General features: G+C 72.3%; 3 protein-coding genes across 3 annotated transcripts; 2 read left to right on the top strand and 1 right to left on the bottom strand.

Annotated features, from left to right (window-relative positions):
- Window positions 1-819: 819 nt before the first annotated feature.
- CDK4 (cyclin dependent kinase 4) lies at window positions 820-6,726 on the top strand. The gene is made up of 8 exons (XM_075737892.1): window positions 820-860; window positions 2,066-2,316; window positions 3,162-3,297; window positions 3,403-3,570; window positions 4,951-5,060; window positions 5,226-5,276; window positions 5,381-5,516; window positions 6,099-6,726. Exons 2-8 carry the CDS (start codon window positions 2,099-2,101, stop codon window positions 6,189-6,191), a joined length of 912 nt encoding a protein of 303 aa, XP_075594007.1. The 5' UTR covers window positions 820-860; window positions 2,066-2,098; the 3' UTR covers window positions 6,192-6,726.
- A 571-nt stretch (window positions 6,727-7,297) lies between these two features.
- Window positions 7,298-10,378, bottom strand: TSPAN31 (tetraspanin 31). The gene is made up of 6 exons (XM_075737894.1): window positions 10,256-10,378; window positions 9,303-9,470; window positions 8,552-8,632; window positions 8,132-8,281; window positions 7,897-8,025; window positions 7,298-7,794 (listed from the first exon to the last, which is right to left on the bottom strand). The coding sequence occupies exons 1-6, from the start codon at window positions 10,316-10,318 to the stop codon at window positions 7,720-7,722; spliced, it is 666 nt and encodes a 221-aa protein (XP_075594009.1). The 5' UTR covers window positions 10,319-10,378; the 3' UTR covers window positions 7,298-7,719.
- Window positions 10,379-11,895: 1,517 nt separating this feature from the next.
- LOC142598618 (uridylate-specific endoribonuclease C-like) lies at window positions 11,896-14,644 on the top strand. The gene is made up of 6 exons (XM_075737627.1): window positions 11,896-12,185; window positions 12,748-12,950; window positions 13,079-13,195; window positions 13,656-13,762; window positions 14,235-14,377; window positions 14,491-14,644. The coding sequence occupies exons 1-6, from the start codon at window positions 11,911-11,913 to the stop codon at window positions 14,603-14,605; spliced, it is 960 nt and encodes a 319-aa protein (XP_075593742.1). The 5' UTR covers window positions 11,896-11,910; the 3' UTR covers window positions 14,606-14,644.
- Window positions 14,645-19,584: the final 4,940 nt, after the last annotated feature.

Here is a 19,584-nt window from a genome sequence, read left to right as displayed (position 1 = left end):
CAGCCCCCCCCCCCACCCGTGTCCCGCTGCCGCCGTGGGGCCGGTTCAGCACCACGGACAGAGCCCGGCCCCCCCCCCCCCCCCCCGGGTCCTCCCGTGGGTGCCGTGTTCCCCGGTCCCCCGTGGGACCCCCCCCCGGCCCCCCCCGTGCCCCGGTCCCCACGCAGTGCCGTGTCCCTCCCCCCCCCCCCGTGTGTGTGTCCCCCCCCCCACGCGGGACAGCAGCTCGGGCACGGGGGGGCGCGCACGGAGCGTGGGGTGTTGGAGTGGGGCTGGGGGGGGGCGGGGGCGTGTGCGTGGGTGTGTGTACACGGCGCGTGTCCGCGCGCGTGGGTCCCGTCCGTGCACACGCGTGTCCCAGCCTGTCCCACAGACACCCCTCCCCCCACGGCACCCCCCCCCGAAGCCACGCGTGTCCCGCTGTCCCCCCTTCCACGTGCACCGTCCCGCCCCCCCCCCCCCCCCCCGTGTCCCGCTGTCCCGCGTGTCCCTCCCGGAGTTCCCGCCGCAGCCGCCAGGGGGCGCCGCGGGTTCGAGTCCGCCCGGGGACGCTCCGCCCCCCGCCCCTCCCCCACCCCGGCCCCTCCCCCCAGCAGGGCCCCGGCCCCTCCCCCACCCCCCGGCAGGACCCCAGGTGTCCCAGCGCCCCTCCCCCCCCCCCCGGGACCCCCCGCGTGCGGGGCTGCCCCCCCCTCCCCTCCCCCCCTCCCCTCCCCCCCCAGGGGTCCCCTCTAGCCCCCTCCCCGGCCCTTCCGGCCGCCCCGTCTCGGTGGTTCCGGTCCTCCAGCCCCGCCCCCTCCCCCGCCCCCCCCCCCCCCCCCGCCCGGCTCGCGCCGCCGAGTCCCGCGCGCCGCCGCCCGGTGAGTCCCGGCCCCCCCCGCCCCCCCCCCCCGCACGTGGCACCCCCCACGCGCGAACCCCGGCCACGTGGGTGCCCCTCCCCCCCCCGTGGGGGTTGGGGTCCCTGCCCCCTTCCACGCGTGTCAGTGGGGGAGGGGCAGTGGCCGGGGACTGGGGGGGGGGCGGGGGGGCTGGGCAGTGGGTGCTGGGGGGGGGGCTGGGTGCTGGGTGGGGGGTCGGGGGGTGCCGGGGGGTCACCGGGGGATGGGTGCTGGGTGCCAGGAGAATGGCGGGTGCTGGGGGGGGTCTCGCTCGCTGCGGGGTGCTGGGTGACAGGGGGGGTGCTGGGTGCTCTGGGGTGCTGGGGGGGTCTCCCTGTAGGGTGCTGGGTGCCGGCGGCTGTGGGGTGCTGGGTCACAGAGGGGTGCTGGGTGCCGGGGGCTGTGGGGTGCTGGGGGGTCTCTCTGTAGGGTGCTGGGTCACAGAGGGGTGCTGGGTGCCGGGGGCTGTGGGGTGCTGGGGGGTGTCCCTGTAGGGTGCTGGGTCACAGAGGGGTGCTGGGTGCCGGGGGCTGTGGGGTGCTGGGGGGTCTCCCTGTAGGGTGCTGGGTCACAGAGGGGTGCTGGGTGCTGAGTGCCGGGGGCCGCAGGGTGCTGGGGGTGTCCCTGTAGGGTGCCGGGGGTCTCGCTGCGGGGTGCTGGGTGACAGAGGGGTGCTGAGGGTGTGGGGTGCTGGGTGCCAGCGTCCGGGGGGTGCCGGGGGTCTCTCTGTGGGGTGCTGGGTCACAGAGAGGGGTGCTTGGTGCTGGGGTGCAGGGGGGGTGCCAGGGGCGTCTCTGCAGGGTGCTGGGGGGGGGGGTCTCGCTGCGGGGTGCAGGGTGACAGAGGGGTGCCAGGGGTGCTGGGGTGCAGGGGGGGTGCCAGGGGTGTCTCTGCAGGGTGCCGGGGGTCTCGGTGCTGGGTGCCGGGGGGGTGCTGAGTGCCGGGGGGTGCTGGGGGTGTCTCTGCAGGGTGCTGGGGGTCTCGGTGCTGGGTGCCGGGGGGGTGCTGAGTGCCGGGGGGTGCTGGGGGTGTCTCTGCAGGGTGCCGGGGGTCTTGGTGCTGGGTGCCAGTGGGGTGCTGAGTGCCGGGGGGTGCTGGGGGTGTCTCTGCAGGGTGCTGGGGGTCTCGGTGCTGGGTGCCGGGGGGGTGCTGAGTGCCGGGGGGTGCTGGGGGTGTCTCTGCAGGGTGCCGGGGGTCTCGCTGCGGGCGCGGGCAGGATGGCGCAGGAGGGGCGGGCGCAGTACGAGCCGGTGGCGGAGATCGGCGTGGGCGCCTACGGCACCGTCTACAAGGCGCGGGACCTGCAGAGCGGCAAGTTCGTGGCCCTGAAGAACGTGCGGGTGCAGATGACGGAGAACGGGCTCCCCCTCAGCACCGTCCGCGAGGTGGCCCTGCTCAAGCGCCTCGAGCACTTCGACCACCCCAACATCGTCCAGTGAGCCCCACGGCGCTGCCCCACGGCGCCGCCCCACATCGCTGCCCCACATCGCCGCCCCACATCACCGCCCCACATCGCCGCCCCACATCACCGCCTCACGGTGCTGCCCCACGGCGCCGCCCCACATCACCGCCCCACATCGCCGCCCCACATCGCCGCCCCACATCACCGCCCCACATCGCCGCCCCACATCGCCGCCCCACATCGCCGCCCCACAGCGCCACCCCACAGCGCCGCCCCACATCGCCGCCCCACATCGCCGCCCCACATCGCCGCCCCACATCGCCGCCCCACAGCGCCACCCCACAGCGCCGCCCCACATCGCCGCCCCACATCGCTGCCCCACAGCGCTGCCCCACAGTGCCGCCCCACGGTGCTGCCCCACGGCGCCGCCCCACGGCACCGCCCCACATCGCCACCCCACATCGCTGCCCGCCGTCGCGCGTGGAGGGGGTTTGCGTCGTCGCGCACCCGCCCCGCGGTCTCGTCCCGAGGTCGTGGGGTGGGGGACACGGGACGGCTCCTGCCCCACCGCCGTGGGGCTGGGGACACACACACACACACACACACACACACACACACGACGGGAGCCATTTCCCGCCCCTCGGCTTCACCCCGTGGTCCTGCCCCACGGCCATGGGGTGGGGGACAAGGGACAGACGCCACGTCGTGCCGTGGGGTGGGGGGACAGGAGGTGGGGGACCACCTCCCACCCTTGTATCTCCGGGGGGGGGGGGATGACACACACAGGGAGCAGCGATGGGGGGTCCCAGGGGGACGGTCACCCCACTGAGGGGGTCCCAGGTCACCCCACTGACACCCCCCCCCCCCGCTGTCCCCAGGCTGATGGACGTCTGTGCCACCGCGCGCACGGAGCACGAGATCAAGGTGACGTTGATCTTCGAGCACGTGGACCAGGACCTGAAGACCTACCTGGACAAGGCGCCCGCGCCCGGGCTGCCCCTCGACACCATCAAGGTGGGTCAAGGGACCGAGAACAATTTTTTTTTTGGGGGGACGCTCCAGTGTGTCGGGGGGTGGCCGCTCACGCCGGCGCTGTCACCCCCCCCACCACCCACCCAGGACCTGATGCGTCAGTTCCTCTGTGGCCTCGACTTCCTCCACTCAAACTGCATCGTGCACCGGGACCTCAAACCCGAGAACATCCTGGTGACCAGCAGCGGGCAGGTCAAGCTGGCCGACTTCGGCCTGGCCCGCATCTACAGCTGCCAGATGGCCCTGACCCCCGTGGTGCGTGGTTGTGGGGGAGATGTGGGTCCCGGGGGCCGTGGGGCTGGGTGGAGGGAGCTATGGGGCCTAGGTGGGTGGTCATGGGTCTTGGTGGCCATGGGTTGGGTTGGCCGTGAAGCCAAGGAGCTGTGGGTCCCAGGCGGGCTCAGATCTGGGTGGCCGTGGGTCCTGGTGGCCATGGGTTGGGTTGGCCACGAACCCCAAGGAGCTGTGGGTCTCAGGTGGGCTCAGATCTGGGTGGCCGTGGGTCCTGGTGGCCATGGGTTGGGTTGGCCACGAACCCCAAGGAGCTGTGGGTCCCAGGTGGGTTCAGATCTGGGTGGCCATGGGTCCTGGTGGCCATGGGTTGGGTTGGCCACGAACCCCAAGGAGCTGTGGGTCCCAGGTGGGCTCAGATCTGGGTGGCTGTGGGTCCTGGTGGCCATGGGTTGGGTTGGCCATGAACCCCAAGGAGCTGTGGGTCCCAGGTGGGCTCACATCTGGGTGGCCGTGGGTCCCTGTGGCCATGGGTCAGGTGGGCTATAACTCCAAGGAGCTGTGGGTCTTGGGTGGCCCTAGAGCCAGGTGGCCTTGGCATTGGGTGCCACAGGTCTGGGTGGTCAGGAACGTGGTGGAGCGGTGGGTCCCAGGTCTAGGTGGCTTTAGCGTCTGGCTGTGAATCCAGGGAGCCCTGGGGCTGGGTGGCCACGGATTTGGGTGGCCACAAGTCTACAGGAGCTGTGGTTGTCCCAAATAGGCACAGACTTAGGTGGTCGTGGGTCCTGGTGGCCATGGGTTGGGCTGACCATGAACCCAAAGAGCTGTGGGTCTTAGGTAGGGTCAGCTCTGGGTTCCTGTGGCTCCTGGTGGCTATGGGTCATGTTGGCCATGAAGCCAAGGAGCTGTGGGTCCCAGGTGAGCTCAGATCTGGGTGGCCACGGGTCCTGGTGGCCATGGGTTGGGTTGGCCACGAACCCCAAGGAGCTGTGGGTCCCAGGTGGGTTCAGATCTGGGTGGCCGTGGGTCCTGGTGGCCATGGCTTGGGTTGGCCATGAACCCCAAGGAGCTGTGGGTTGCAGGTAGGATCAGCTCTGGGTTCCTGTGGGTCCTGGTGGCCACAGGTTGGGTTGGCCATGAACCCCAAGGAGCTGTGGGTCCCAGGTAGGGGCAGCTCTGGGTTCCTGGTGGCCACGCATTGGGTTGGCCACGAACCCGAAGAGCTGGGGGGGGGTCCCAGGAAGGGGCAGCTCTGGGTTCCGTGGGTCCTGGGAGCTGCGGATCCCGGGTGCCCGCAGGTCTGGGTGGCCTGGGGCTGATGTAGGCGCGAAGCTGGGATGCCGTGGGGCCGGGTGGCCGTGGGGCCGGGTGGCCGTGGGGCCGGCTGAGCGGGTGCCGTGGCAGGTGGTGACGCTGTGGTACCGGGCGCCCGAGGTGCTGCTGCAGTCGACCTACGCGACGCCCGTGGACATGTGGAGCGTGGGCTGCATCTTCGCCGAGATGTTCCGGAGGAAGTGAGTGGGGTGGGGGGGGGGGGAACACGGGACGGGGACACAACACTCACGTGGGTCCCCAGGGTGCTGCTGGGTGGGGGGGGGACGGTCAGGTTACCCCCCCCCCACCTGTGTCCCCCCCCCCCAGGCTGGTGACACCCCTGTGTGTCCCATCCCCCCCCCCAGGCCACTTTTCTGCGGTAACTCGGAGGCCGATCAGCTGGGCAAGATTTTTGAGTAAGTTTTTGGGGTTCTGGGGGGGGGGGTGGGGGGTGTCAGGGGGTCTGGGCTGGGCCCGGGGGGGTCCCCCAGCCCTCACCCTGCCCCCCCCCCCCCCCCAGCATGATCGGGCTCCCCGTGGAGGACGAGTGGCCCCTGGACGTGGCCCTGCCCCGCTGCGCCTTCACCGCCCGGCCCCCCCAGCCCGTGGAGGGCTTCGTCCCCGAGATGGAGCCGCTGGGGACCCAGCTGCTGCTGGTGAGACACCGGGGGCCCCCACCCGCCTGGCCTGTGTCACGGGGGGGGGGGACAGGACACGGGGGGCTCTGCCCCATGGCTGGGGGGGACAGGACACGGGGGGGCTCTGCCCCATGGCTGGGGGGGGGACAGGACACGGGGGGGCTCTGCCCCATGGCTGGGGGGGGGGGACAGGACACGGGGGGGCTCTGCCCCATGGCTGGGGGGGGGGACAGGACAGGACACGGGGGGCTCTGGCCCATGGCTGGGGGGGGGGACAGGACATGGGGGGCTACAGGACATGGGGGGCTCTGCCCCATGGCTGGGGGGGGGGGGGGGACAGGACACGGGGGGGCTCTACCCCATGGTGGTGGGGGGGGGACACACCCAGCACGGGACACCCGGGGGGGACAGGGGACACGAAGCACCTGGGGTGGGGGGAACGATGTGAGCCACGGCTCGCCCTGAGCGCTGCAGCCCCCTTTGGGTGCACGGGGGGGGGGGGGGGTGTGACGATGGTGACCCCCCCTCCCCGGTGTCCCCCCCTCCCTGGTGACCCCCCCTCCCTGGTGTCCCCCCCCTCCCTGGTGTCCCCCCCCCCAGGAGATGCTGACCTTCAACCCCTACAAGCGGATCTCGGCCTACGACGCCCTGCAGCACCTCTACCTCCAGGACCGGGGGGCGGGCGAGGGGTAACGGCTGCCTGGGGGGGGGGGGGGGGGGGGGGCGCCCCACTGCCCCCCCCGTGGTTACAGACACAGGGAGCGGAGCCGTTCCCAGCCCCGGGGGGGGGGGCGTGCGAGGGGCTCGCACGGGGTTTTGCTCCCGCTGAGTGCCTTGGACACCCCCCCCCTCCCCTTGCACGAGGAGCGTGAGGCCCTTGTGCAAGCAGGATGTGCCTGCCCCCCCCCCCCCCAATCCTCGTGCAAGAAGGACCCACCTCCCCCCCACCCCCCCGTAACTTGGAGGGACGTGAGCCCCACCGTCCTCGTGCGAGAAGGATGTGCCCCCCCATCCTCGTGCAAGGTAGGAGGACGTGACACCCTCCCCCCCATCCTCGTGCAAGCCGTGTGCAAGGGAAGGCGCCGCTTCTCTGCACTGGTGCTCCGCTCGCACGACGGAGCCGGGGGAATCGGGGAGCCCTCGTGCAAGGGGGGGGGGCAGAGATGGGCACCCCACTTGTCTGCTAATAAAGGGGGGTGGGCAGCACCCCGGCCCCCACCCACCTCCACACCCGCCTGGCCTGTGTCACGGGGGGGGGACAGGACACGGGGGGGGGGGACAGGACATGGGGGGCTCTGCCCCATGGCGGGGGGGGGGGGGGGACAGGACACGGGGGGGCTCTGCCCCATGGCGGGGGGGGGATGGGACAGGACATGGGGGGCTCTGCCCCATGGTGGGGGGGGGACACAGGGGGGCTGTGCCCCATGGCGGGGGGGGGGGGGACAGGACACGGGGGGGGCTCTGCCCCATGGCAGGGGGGTGACAGGACACAGGGGGGCTGTGCCCCATGGCGGGGGGGGGGGGGGTGACAGGACACAGGGGGGCTCTGCCCCATGGCGGGGGGGGGGGGGGGGTGACAGGACACAGGGGGGCTCTGCCCCATGGCGGGGGGGGGGGGGGTGACAGGACACAGGGGGGCTCTGCCCCATGGCGGGGGGGGGGGGGGGACAGGACACGGGGGGGGCTCTGCCCCATGGCAGGGGGGTGACAGGACACAGGGGGGCTGTGCCCCATGGCGGGGGCAGGGGGGGGGACACACACCCGACGCGCTGCCCCACAGAGAGCCGGAGCCAGAGTCGCTGGAGGGTGTTTATTGGGGACACGGTGACGTCCCTGCGGTGGCAGCGGGGGGGGGGGGGGGGGGGGGGGGAAGGGACGTGCCACCCTGTGTGTGTGTGTCCCAGCGGGGGGGGGCTGGGGGCCGCTCGTCCCCTTCCCGGTGTATAAATAACCAGTATGCACCAGTTTGGGGGGGTCCAGAGTGGGATGGGGGGGGGGGGGGGGCTCCTGGCACGGTGTCCCCTCCCAGCAGGGGGGGGTGGGTGGCCCTGGGCCCCCCCCGGGGTTGCTGTCCTGGGTTGGGGGTGGACGCGGGACAGGGGACACACGTGCCCAAGGCTTCATGTGGCCGCGGGGGGCGGCCGATCGGCGGCCGGGGGACGTGGGGGGCGGGGAGGGGGGGTCCCACACCCCCCTGGCAGGGACGCGTGTCCCCCCCGGGCTATAGGAAGGCGCTGGGGTTGGCCCGGGGGTCTTTCTGGTTGCGGTAGCGCATGGCCAGCCACACTCCCAGGATCTGCAAGAGAGGTGGGGGGGTTTGGGGGGGGCTGCAGTGACCCCCCCCCCCCCCCCAAACTGTGTGAGACCCAAGACACCCCCACACCCCCCCCCCCCTTACCTCCGTGAAGCTGAAGAAGAGCCCGACCCCCCCCAAAATTTTCAGGGCTTCATCCGAGTGCTGGAGCATCTTCTCGCCGCAGGTCAGGCACTTGGCGCGGGGGTCTTTGCCCAGGAGGGTCTTACACTTCTGCGGGGTGGGGTGGGGGGGTAAAGAGATCAGGTGAGCGGTTGTGGGGGGGGGGGCAGAAGGGTTTTGGGGACCCCCCCCCCCCCCATCCTAAAAGCCCACTCACGGCGGGGCAGACGTGGAAGTCGGCCTGGAAGGCGTGCGCGGCGGGGGGGTCGGCGCTGCGGTTGAGCAGCCCGCAGCAGTCCAGCCGCCGCTCCAGCTCCGTCTTCGTCTCGTTGCTCAGGATGGGCCAAGCGGAGCTGAAGAGCCCCTCCTGTGCCGGGGAGAAGGGGGGGGGGGCACCAGGCAGGGACCCCCCCCCCCCAAAATAAAATAAAATATTCAGCCAGTGATTTTCCACCCCCCCACACACAGGGAAAACCCCGCCAGCGGCGAGGGGCGGAGGGGGTGTCGCCATCCCGCCCCTCTGCACACTTTTGGGGGGCTGTGGGGCCCCCCCCAGGGCATGCATGGGGCTGGGGGGGTGTGGGGGGTGTGCCCCCCCCCCCGTGGTGGTGCAGGCAGGGGTGCGGGCAGGACTCACCTGCCTGCTCCTGTTAATGGCCAGGCAGGAGCAGGAGACGCCGAACTGGAAGATGAAGACGAGCCCCAGGATGATCATGTACTGGGGGGGGGGGGGGTTAAGGGGGGGCCTGGACACACAGGACTGCGCCCCCCCCCCCCAGCTCTGTCACCCCACAAAGCCCCCTGCCCCCCATCTGCCCCTGGTCCCCGGTGGTGACACTCCCAGGACTGCCCCCCCCCCAAAACAGGGGTACCAAGCCCCCCCCCCCCAATATTCCCAGGGTTGGGTCCATGGCAGGGTGCTCAGTCCCGTGTCCCCCCCCCCCCAATTACAGGATATAACCCATGGGGGGGGGGGGCACACTGACGGGGTTGGGGACACCTGGGGGGGTGTCATCTGTGCCCCCCCCCCCCAAATATTTCTAGGGTTGAATCTATGTCCGAGTGCTCAGTCTGCCCCCCCCAAATTAAAGGATACGTCCCATGGCGGGGGGGGTGAGGGACACAACACTGACGGGTTTGGGGACACGGGGGGGACGTTGGGGACACGGGGGGGGACGTTGGGGCGTGTCATCTGTGCCCCCCCCAATATTTCCAGGGTTGGGTCCGTGCTGGGGTGCCCCCCCCCCCCCCAATTAAAGGGTACATCCCATGGGGGGGCAAAATGATGGGGTTGGGGACACCGGGGGGGTGCTGGGGACACCGGGGGGGGGGGGGGTGGGGACACCGGGGGGGGGTGCCATCCATGCCCCCCCCAAACGAAAGGATACGAAGAAGAGCATGACCTGGTGGTGGTGGACGGCCCCCACCAGCCCCACGATGGCGATGAGGAGGAGGAAGACGCCGACGGCGATGACGCCGCCGATGAGGTGGATGCTGGAGACGATGCCGAAGCCTTTGCCCCAGGCGGCCACCCCGATCAGCAGCAGCCCCACCAGCTGGGGGGGGGGGGGGGGACACTTGGGGACCCCCCCCTCGGGTAATGGGGGGGGGGGGCCTGGTGTCACCCTGCCTCAGTTTCCCCAGTTGGGTGTGGGGGAACTGGGCTCACTGGAGGCTCGTGGGGGGGGTGTTGGGGGGTCCCAGTGTCGTGTGTGTGTCCCCCCCCCCGGGATGTCACCACCCCCCCCCCGGGTCCTCGCGGTTGGGGTGAGGCCCCCCAAGGCCATGGGGGGGGGGGCAGAGCCCGAGGTCCCCCCACCCCACGGGGGTCCGGGGGGGGGGGGGGGGAGGCCGGGGCTGGCACAGGGACACTGGGGGGGTGGGTGGGGGGGTGACCTTTGACCCCGCTCCCCACCTCTGAGCCTGGCACCCCCCGGGGGGTCCCGGCCCCCCCCAGCCCCACCCTTTGGGGGGATGGTGTGTGTGCCCCCCCCCCACCCCGAGGGTCCCAGCAGCAGGGGACCCCCCCCACACCACAGGGGGACCCCCCCTCACCACAGGGGACTCACCACAGGGGGACCCCCCCAAACCACAGGGGACTCACCACAGGGGGACCCCCCCCCCACCACAGGGGACCCCCCCTCACCACAGGGGGACCCCCCCACACACCACAGGGGACTCACCACAGGGGGACCCCCACACACACCACAGGGGACCCCCCCCTCACCACAGGGGACCCCTCCAGCCCCAAATCCGGGGGCGGGCGCCCCTTGCAGGCCCCGGCCCCATCGGGCCCCCCCCCCGGGCCCTGCCCTGCCCGGCCCCCCCCGGCCCCGCTCACCACATAGACCACGTTGAGGGCGCAGAGGGCGTTGCGGGAACAGGCGAAGCCGCCGCACACCATGGCGGGGGGTCCCGGGGGGGTCCCGGGGAGGGGGCGGGGAGTCGGGGGGCAGCTCAGCCCCGGCCGCTCCGGCCCCTTTAAATCCCGGCCCCGCGACCAGCGCCGCACTGCGCCTGCGCGCCCCGCCCACCGCCGTGCGCCTGCGCCGGCTCCGCCTGCCCCTCCTCCTCCTCCTCCTCCTCCTCCTCCTCCTCCTCCTCCTCCTCCTCCTTCCCTTCCCGCCCCGCCCCCCCGGCCTTGTCTACGCATGCGCGCTGGGAAAAGCGGGCGGAAGAGCCCGCTGGGAAGGGCAGCCGCATGCGCCCGGCGCGCTCTGAGGCCGTGGTGGGAGTGAATGCCCGGATGGCGGGAGGAGGGTCTGAGGGCCCGGGGCAGGCCCAGGGCCCCCCCCCCAGGTCCCCTATAGCCCCCCAGGCCCCCCAAGGCCCCCCATAGCATCCCCGGTTGCCTGTTGCCCCCCACGGCCCCCTAGCCGCCCTCCCAGGTCCCTCATGACCTCCTGTAGCCCCGCCATGTCCCACAGACCCCCCATACTCCCCACAGCCCCCCTGTACCCCCCCGGGTCTCCTATAGTCCCCTATATCCCCCCCCAGGTGCCATAGACCTCCTATAGTCCCCCCAGGCTGCCCCCATCCTCCGTGCCCCCCCTGCCCCATGGCCCCCCATTCCCCCAGGCACCCCTCAGCCCCCCATAGCTCCCAGGGGGACTCTTCCCCCCCCCCCAAAAGCTTCTCCAGTCCACCCCATGGTCCCCTATAGCCCCCCCAGGTACCCCATAGCCCCCCCATAGTCCTACGCCCTCCCAGGGTTCCCCACAACCTCCCATGTACCCCAAAGACCCCCCCATGCAGCGGGGTGTCAATGGGGTACAGCCCCCCCCAATCCTTTAGACTGCCCTGTGGTCTCCCATAGTCCCCCCAGTACGTATAGGCCCCCATGGCCCCCCCACACCACCTCCAGACCCCCCCCAACCTACCAGTCTCCCCATGGCCTCTGCAGCCCCCCCAGTACCCCAAGACCCCCACACTCCATCCCAGAGCTGGGTGCCGGGGGGACTGGGGGGGCCGTGCTCCCCCCCCCCCCCGCCCCCCCCCAGTCCCTGGGAAGACCTTGGAGGGGCCACATTTGGTCCCTTAAATATTAAACAGCCCCGGCGATAAGGGGGGGCTGCTGCCAGGCTGCTCCCTGGGGGGTTGCCTGGGGATTTTGGGGTGTTAAACACCCAAGGAGGGGGCTGGGGAGCCCCTGCCCTGTGCGGCCATGGGGGGCAAGGGTAAAAATGGGGGGGGGGTGTCCCCAAATTGGCTCTTGGACAGCCAGGCTCTGAGCAGTGCTGAGCCGGGGGGGTCAGCTGGTGCCTGGACAAAGCTGGGGTGACTCATGGGGTACGGCTGAACCCCCCAACCTGCCCTGGCTGGGCTTGAGGGGGAGGGGGTGTGTGTGTCTGGGCACCGGTGTGTGTCCCTGGGCACCGGTGTGTCCCCCCCCCCCCATCGGTAAGGCCAGCTGCTGCCGGCCCGGCCTTCGGGCGTTATCGGTGGCGATAGCGGCGGCTATAAACCCCCCTGGCCGGGCCGGCACGGCCGAGCACCATGGCGGCAGCGGCGCTGGGGCTGCTCTGGCTCCTGGCCTTCGCTGGCGTGGGGGGCAGTGGGGGGCCTGGCCCGGCGTCCCCCCTCCCGGGGCACCATCGGGACGCAGCCCCCGTCACCGTCCTGTCGGTGTCAGAGCAGGAGCTGAGCAGCCTCTCGGAGCAGCTCTACAGCGCTGACGAGAACCGCGCCGGCACCGGGGACATCGTCCTCCACCTGCAGCACCGGGTCACCGCCGAGCAGGCCGGAGCCGGCACCGACTACGCTCCCCAGAGGTGGGGGCTGGGGGCCAGGAGCAGGCCGGGGGGCCGGGGCACCTTCCTTCACCCAGTGGTCTGTCCATCCCTCCCTCCATCCCTCCCGCCATCCCTCCGTCCCTCCATCCTTCTGCCCACCCCTCCATCCATCATTCCATCCATCACTCCCGCCATCGCTCCCACCATCCCTCCATCCTTCCGTCCCTCTGTTCTTCCATCCCTCCATCCATCCCTCCGTCCATCATTCCATCCCTCCCTCCCTCTGTCCATCCCTCCATCCCTCCATCCCTCCCTCCTTTCCTTCCTCCATCCCTTTATCCACCCACGCGTCCACCCGACTCTCCGTGTGTCCGTCCGTCCCTCTGGCCTTCCTCACCCCCAGCACATCCGTCTGCCCGTCCGTGCGTTCGTCTCTCCGGCCATCTCCCTGCCCACCGGGTCCAGCTATCCGCCCCCTCTTGTCCCACCTTCCACCGTCCCGTCCATCCGTCTGTCCCGTCCATCCGTCTGTCCGCCCCGGCCCCTCCATCCCTCCCGTTCCCTTCCCGCCCCCGTCACCCCCCTCCTCCCCACATCCCAGGCTCTTTTCCTACGTGGCGGAGGAGCGGCTCTTCTCCCAGCCCACCTTCTCCCGCTTCCTGGCCCTGCTGGACAACTACGACGAGGTGACGGGTCACGACGAGACGGTGACGGCCGAGGAGGAGGAAGAAGAGGAGGCCTTCCTCGACGCCGTTTTCCAGACACGCGTCATGGCCACGCTCACCAGCTTCTTCCTCGCCAAGGGTAGGGGGTGAGGATGAGGAGGGCCGGGGGGGGGTGTGTGTGTCTGTGGCCGGGCGGGGGGGTGGCTGTCCCCACGGCGGGGCTGTCCCCACGGCGGGGCTGTCCCCACGGCGGTGCGGTCCCCTCAGGGCTCTACCCCTCGGAGGAGGCTTTCCGCGCTGACCTGAAGGAGATGTGGTTCGGGCTCTACTCGCGCTCCAGCGGGAAGGCTCTCGACTCCTCCGGCTTCGAGCACGTCTTCCACGGTACGAGGGGGACGGGGCGGGGGGACGCGGTGGGGACAGGGGGGAGACTGTGGGACAAGGGGGATGGAGCTGGGGGGGGGGGGGCGTGGGGGGACGGGGAGGATGGAGTGGGGGGACACGGGGAGGATGGAGCTGGGGGGGATGCGGGGGGACAGGGGGGACGGAGCTGGGGGGACACGGTAGTGATGGGGAGGGTGGAGTGGGAGGAAACCACGGGGACAGGGAGGCTGGAGCTGGGGACACAGAAGGGACGGGGAGGATGGAGCTGGGGGGACACAAAGGATGGAGAAGATGGACCTGGGGGGACGTGGGGGGACGGGGAAGGTGGAGCTGGGGACACGGAAGGGACGGGGAGGCTGGAGCTGGGGGGACAGGCGACGTGGGGCTGAAGGGGAGGGGAAGGCGGGGCGGGGGGCCGTGGGACGCGTCGGTGCCACCCTCCCTCACCTGCGGCGCCCAGGGGAGATCAAGAAGGGGAAGGTGTCGGGCTGCCACAGCTGGGTGCAGCTCTACGCCCTGGAGCGCTCGGGGCGGCTCAACTACCTGAGCTACAGCTACGACGGGCCCGTGAGTGCGGGGACGGGGACCCCGGGAGGGGACGGCCGCCATGGGGACCCGGCTCCTGGCAGCCCCCGGGGTCCCCATCCCCGCTACCAGCACCCGCAGGGTCCCCAACCAGGGTCTCCATCCCCTCGGGACCATCCCCAGGGTCCCGGTTCCTCCGTGACCGTCCCCGAGGTCCCCGCCATCGCTAACCCCTCCCCGTGAGCGTCCCTAGAGACCCTCCCCGACCCTCCTCGTCCCCCCCCCCGCCCCATCCCTGTCCCCAGTGTCCCACCAGCCGTCCCCACCCTCCCCCTCACCCCCCCCCACCGCCTCCCCCCACCCGACGCATCCCCGACGTCCCCGTTTCCCCCCGCCGTGACCGTACCCAGAGTCCCCCCCTCTCCGTGGCCGTACCCGGCGTCCCCTCGGTGGCCGTGCCCGCTGTCCCCCCACCCCCCCCCTAACACGTGTCCCCCCCGCCCCGTGCCCGCAGTGGGTCACCTTCCCCGACGTCCTGGCCCTGCAGTACCGCTGGAGCGATTACCTCAAGACCGTGGGCTCCGCGTTCGTGGGCTCCAGCCCCGAATTCGACCTGGCCCTCTACACCCTCTGCTACAAGACCCGACCCGACCGCCAGTGAGTTGGGGACCCACGGGGTGGGACGGGGGGGGGGGGGGGACAGGGGACACACGGAGGGATGCGGTGTGGCTTTTGGGGGAGGGGGGGTGTCACGGTCCCCGTCCCTGCAGGTGCCACGTGAGCCTGGGGGGTAAAGCCGCCACCATCCAGACCTACTCCTGGGCCAACTCCTTCTACGGGGACAACCGGCGCTTCGTGGCCTCCTCGTACCCCCTCAGCCCCTGAGACCCCCCCAGACCAATAAACCTCCGCTCGCCACCCCCACCTGCCCCCCCCCGTCTCCCCGCCTCTGCTTGGGGGGCGCCGGGGGACAGTGGCCATTGCTATTGTCCCCCCCACCCCGGGGTGGGTGCTGGGCCACGTCAGGGTGGCGGGAAGCCGTGGGGCTGGGCAGGGGGGATGTCCCCGAGGGTCCCGTGGTGTCCCCGTCCCCTCCCCACGGGACCCCATGGCCGCCTGACGTGAGGGTGAGATGCCGCTAGCGTGTCCGTGTCACTGTACACATGTCCCTAGCGTGTCTCCGTGGCTGCACACGTGTCCCTAGCGTGTATTCGTCACTGTACACGCGTCCCTGATGCGCCTGTGTCACTGCACACGTGTCCCCTGTGTGGCTTCACGCATGTCCCCAGCACATCTACGTGTGTCCCTAGCATGTCCACGTGGCAGCACACATGTCCCCAGCGTGTCTGCATGGCTGCACGCGTGTCCCTCACACCTCTGTACAGATGTCCCTAGCACATACGTACGGCTGCACGCGTGTCCCCAGTGTGCCTGTGTCACTGCACACATGTCATTAGCGTGTCTGTGTGCCTGCACACGTGTCCCCAGCGTGTCTGAGGCTGCACGAGACTCCCACGGGCGCACGTCTAAGTGTCCCGGTGCATCCCCAGCACACGCGTGTCCCTGGCGTGTCCCTGACCAGTGCCCGGCTGCGTCCGCGTGTCCCGTGCCGCTTTGTCCCCATCGCCCGTGTCCCCGGCCTGTCCCCCCCCGCCAGCTCCCTCCCGTCTCCCCGCCGCGTCCCCACTCGTCGTGGGGCTGCCGGAGGCGGCGAGCGCGGGCGTGCCGGGCCGTGCCGTGCCGGGCCGTGCCGTGCCGTCCGACGGGCTCCGGCGTGTCCCGACGCGTTGACGGGGCCGGGCACCGCCACGCCGCCCCGGTGCTCCCTGGGTTCCCAGGCCCAACCCTGCGCCCGCCGGCGGGCGCCCGTGCCAGCCCCACCGGGGTGACGCCAGCCCCACCGGGGTGACGCCAGCCAGGAAACGCAGCCCGGCGTGGCGGCGGGGCCGGATGAACCGAGGGGTTGATGCCGTCGAGCGGGGCAGAACCCCGGGTTGAGCCATGACCCCGGGGACCCGGCGGGACCCTGCCCGCACCTAAGGGTGCCATGACCCCCCCCCCGGCAGCAGGTGCTGGCCGCCATCCGGGCGGAGGTGAGGCGGCACGATGGGGCCAAGAAACACGTGAAGAAGTTGATTCAGTTGGTGGAAACGGTGTCGGATCCGGAGCTCAGGGCCAGCCTCACCACGTCCCTCTGCGTGGTGCAAGGTACGGGCAGCGCGGGGGTCTGGCAGGGAGCGGGCAGCGGGCGGCAGGCGGGGGGGGGGTGTGGGCAGGTGAGGGAGGGATGGGCAGAGGGAGGGATGGAGGAATGAGGGCACGGGGGGGCGGGTGGGTGGATGGACGGACGGACGAACAGGCAGAGGGACAGGCAGGCAGAGGGACAGGCAGAGGGACAGGCAGAGGGACAGGCAGGCAGAGGGACAGGCAGAGGGACAGGCAGAGGGACAGGCAGAGGGACGGGCAGGCAGAGGGATGGATGGAGGGATGGATGGACGGACAGACGGACGAGGTGACGTTGGTCCTCCCCGACCAGCACCCTGACCCCGTGCTGGTGCCCACCGGCGCCTGTGGCCGTGCTGGGGGTGCCTGTCCCAGCTCGGGGGGGGGGGGGGGTCCCCCCACCTCCAGGGGGTCACCCCAAACCGTGGGGCACCAGCCGAGGCCCAATCCTGCCCGGTGCCATGCCAGGGGCCTGGCTGGGCCCAGCAGCACGGCTCCCCCCCCTGCTGCCGTGGGGACACATCTGGGGACACAAGGGGGGGCGCAGGGACCCGCCGTGGGGGGGGGGGGGGGGGTTGGGGGTCACAGCCCCCCCCTTTGCCGCAGCTGTGCCGTCGAGATGGTTTCCGGTGCAACAGCCTCAGCGCTGCGGTCGGTGACGTGAGCCGTTTCCTCACCTCCGGCGGTCGCCAAGGGGGGGCCCTGCTGCTGGGAGGGGGGGGGGGGGCCCGCTTTTGGGGGGCCCCACAGAGTTTTGGGGGGGGGGTGTCTCCCACCTCATGTTTCCCCCCCCCCACCCAGTGGGTGTCTGGTGGAATGGCGTCACCGGGGGCACGGGTGCTGGCGCGCACCCCCCCCTCCTGGTGCTGAACCCCCGCATCCCTGTGCCCCCCCCCCCCCCCCCCGTGTGTGCTGGCATCTCCCCAGCACGGTTGCCGTGGTGACAGGAAGCAGGGGGATGCCTTGTTGCTAAGCACCCATAAAGTGGTACCCGCAGCGATGGGGGGGATGCAGGACCCCCCCCACCCCCACCCCAGCCCCCCGATTCCAGGGGGAGCGCTGCGGGGGGGGGGGGGGGGGAGGCGACAGGGCCTGGTGACGTGGGATGGGGACACGGCTGTCCCTGGGGGGGGGTCAGGCCTGGCGTGACCCCGTCCCACCCCCATAGCGTGGGACGTGCTGTCACGATGGCCACCCCCGAGCGATGGGGGGGGGGGCACTGGGAGGGACTGGGCTGTACTGGAGGGGGGGGGGCAGCACTGGTGCCAGGGGGGGCTGAGAGGGGCCAGACCCCCCAGCCTGGCGTGGGGACAGGGTCTGGCCAGGGGCAGCGTGTCCCTTCCCTGGGGTCCTGGGGCTGGGGTGACAGGGAGGGACAAGGGGGGGGGCTCAGGGGGTGCCCCCCCCCGGCCCCGGCGGGTGCTGGGGGGGACACACACGCCGCGGTGGCTCACCGTGGGCGCGTTGCTGGGACGACGCGCCCGGCTCTGTCACGAGCACCAGAGACGTGCCAGCTCCCCAGGGACCCCCCCCCGGGGTGGGACACGCAGCCCCCAGCCCCACGGACCACCCGTGTCCCCTCAGCACCAGGCACCTCTGTCCCGTAGGGGACATTGGGTCAGGTGTCCCCCCCCCCCGTTCTTGGGTGCCGGGGTGCCAGCACCCACCTCCCGGGCACCCCGGGGTGGGCACAGAGGGGTGGCGGATCCCACCCCGCCGAGGCTGAGCACGCGCCGTGTCCCCAAGCTCCGTGTCCGTCCCCGAGCTCCGTGTCCGTCGCCGTGTCTGTCCCCAAATGCCACGTCTGTCCCTCGGCACCGTGTCCGTCCCCATCCCCTGTGTCCGTCCCCGTCCCCCTGCCTGTCCCTGGGGTCCCACGTCCACCCCAGGACCCTGCGTCCGTCCCCAGGCCCGGTGTGACCCCCCAAAGCTGGCGTGGCTGCGTGTGTGTGACCGGGGCGGGGGGGGGGGGGGGTGTCACACTGGTGGGGTGTGTGGGGGACACACGGACATGACACGGGCCGGGGAGGTGGCCGGGCGTGGCGGTGACAGCTTGGTCCGGGTGTCACCGGTGGGTGCCACGGCTGGTCCCCCATCACCAGCCCTGCTGTTGCCGTGGCAACGGGATGCGGAGGATTTCTGCGCCGCTGCTAAAAATGCCCCAAAAACGGGCGGCTGGGGCCTGCCCCGTGTCATGGCACCCCCCTTCCCCCCGGTGCCCCCCCCGGTGCCCCCCCGGTGCCCCCCCGGTGCTGCCCCAGGGGGAGGGAGGGGGGGGGCACAGCGAGGGGGTGCAGGGGGGTGTCGGGCAGCGCACAGGCAGGTACCGGGGAGGGTTTGGGGGGGGGGGGGGAAGGTATCGGGGGGGGGGGGGGGGCTCCCGGGAGCGCTCGCGCCTGCCCGGTAGCGGCGGGGCCACCGCCCGCCCCCGCCCCCGGCCCGGCCCCGGGAGCGGCGCATGGCGGAGAGCGGCGGCCCCGGCCCCCCCCCCCCCCCCCCCCCCCCGGCCGCGCAGGGTCCCCCCCGCCGGGCCCCGGGTGTCCCCCCTCCCCCTCCCCTCCCCTCCCCTCCCCTCCCCGCCGCCAAGGACGAACCCATCGGGGCGCTGCCGTGAGCCCCGGTCCCGGGGGGGTCCCGGGCATGGCCCCCCCCGCCCCATAACCCCCATCTCCCCCCCATAACCCCCCTCCCCATCACCCCGCGCCCCCATCACCCCCCCCACTCCATCACCCCCCATCACCCCCCATCGCCCCCCATCACCCCCCCATCGCCCCCCATCACCCCCCATCACCCCCCACTGCCCCCCCATTGCCCCCCATCTCCCCCCCATCGCCCCCCATCACCCCCCCCACTCCATCAACCCCCCCATCACCCCCCATCGCCCCCCATCGCCCCCCATCACCCCCCCCACTCCATCACCCCCCATCGCCCCCCATCGCCCCCCCATCGCCCCCCCAGCACCCCCCCCACTCCATCACCCCCCATCACCCCCCCCTCGCCCCCCATCACCCCCCCATCACCCCCCATCACCCCCCCATCGCCCCCCGCTCGGGGAAGGGGGGCGGGACCCCCCCACGATGCCCCCCGGTCTCTAACCCGGGGTGGGGGGGAGGGAGGGGGGGGGGTGGATTTGGGAAAGGGGGGGGGGGGGGCGCGGCGGCGGTGCCAACCCCTCCGGGGGCGGGCGAGCGGGGAAGGCTTCGGGGAGGCAGGGCCGGGGGTGGGGACCGCGCCGAGCATCCTCCGGCACCGGCGGCCGCGGAGCCGGCGAGGGGAGGGGGGGGGGGGGAATAATAATAAAAAAAAAATAATATAAAGGGGAGGGGGGGTGGGGGAGAAACGAAACGCCACAGGGAAGCAGGGGAGGGGGGGGGGGCTCTGCCTGCCTGCCCGGCTCGGGGGGGGGGGGGGTGTTTGCCCTGCCCGCACCCATGAGCAGGACCACCGGCCTCCAGCGCCGGACCACCTACCTCATCTCCCTCACCCTGGTCAAGCTCGAGTCGGTGGCAGCTTCAGGGGAGCAGGAGCAGGCGGGGGGGGGCGGCGATGGAGCCCCCCACCCCGGGCAGGCGGCGGATGCTGCCCGTACCGAAGACCCCGGCGGCGGCGGCGGCGGCGGTGGCGGCGGTGGCGGCGGCAAA

The sequence above is a fragment of the Balearica regulorum genome, chromosome 29 (genome assembly GCF_011004875.1).
Source record: "Balearica regulorum gibbericeps isolate bBalReg1 chromosome 29, bBalReg1.pri, whole genome shotgun sequence".
NCBI lineage: Eukaryota > Metazoa > Chordata > Aves > Gruiformes > Gruidae > Balearica > Balearica regulorum.
Note: the sequence above shows the minus strand (reverse complement) of the source record. Positions and strands in the feature narration are given on the sequence as shown.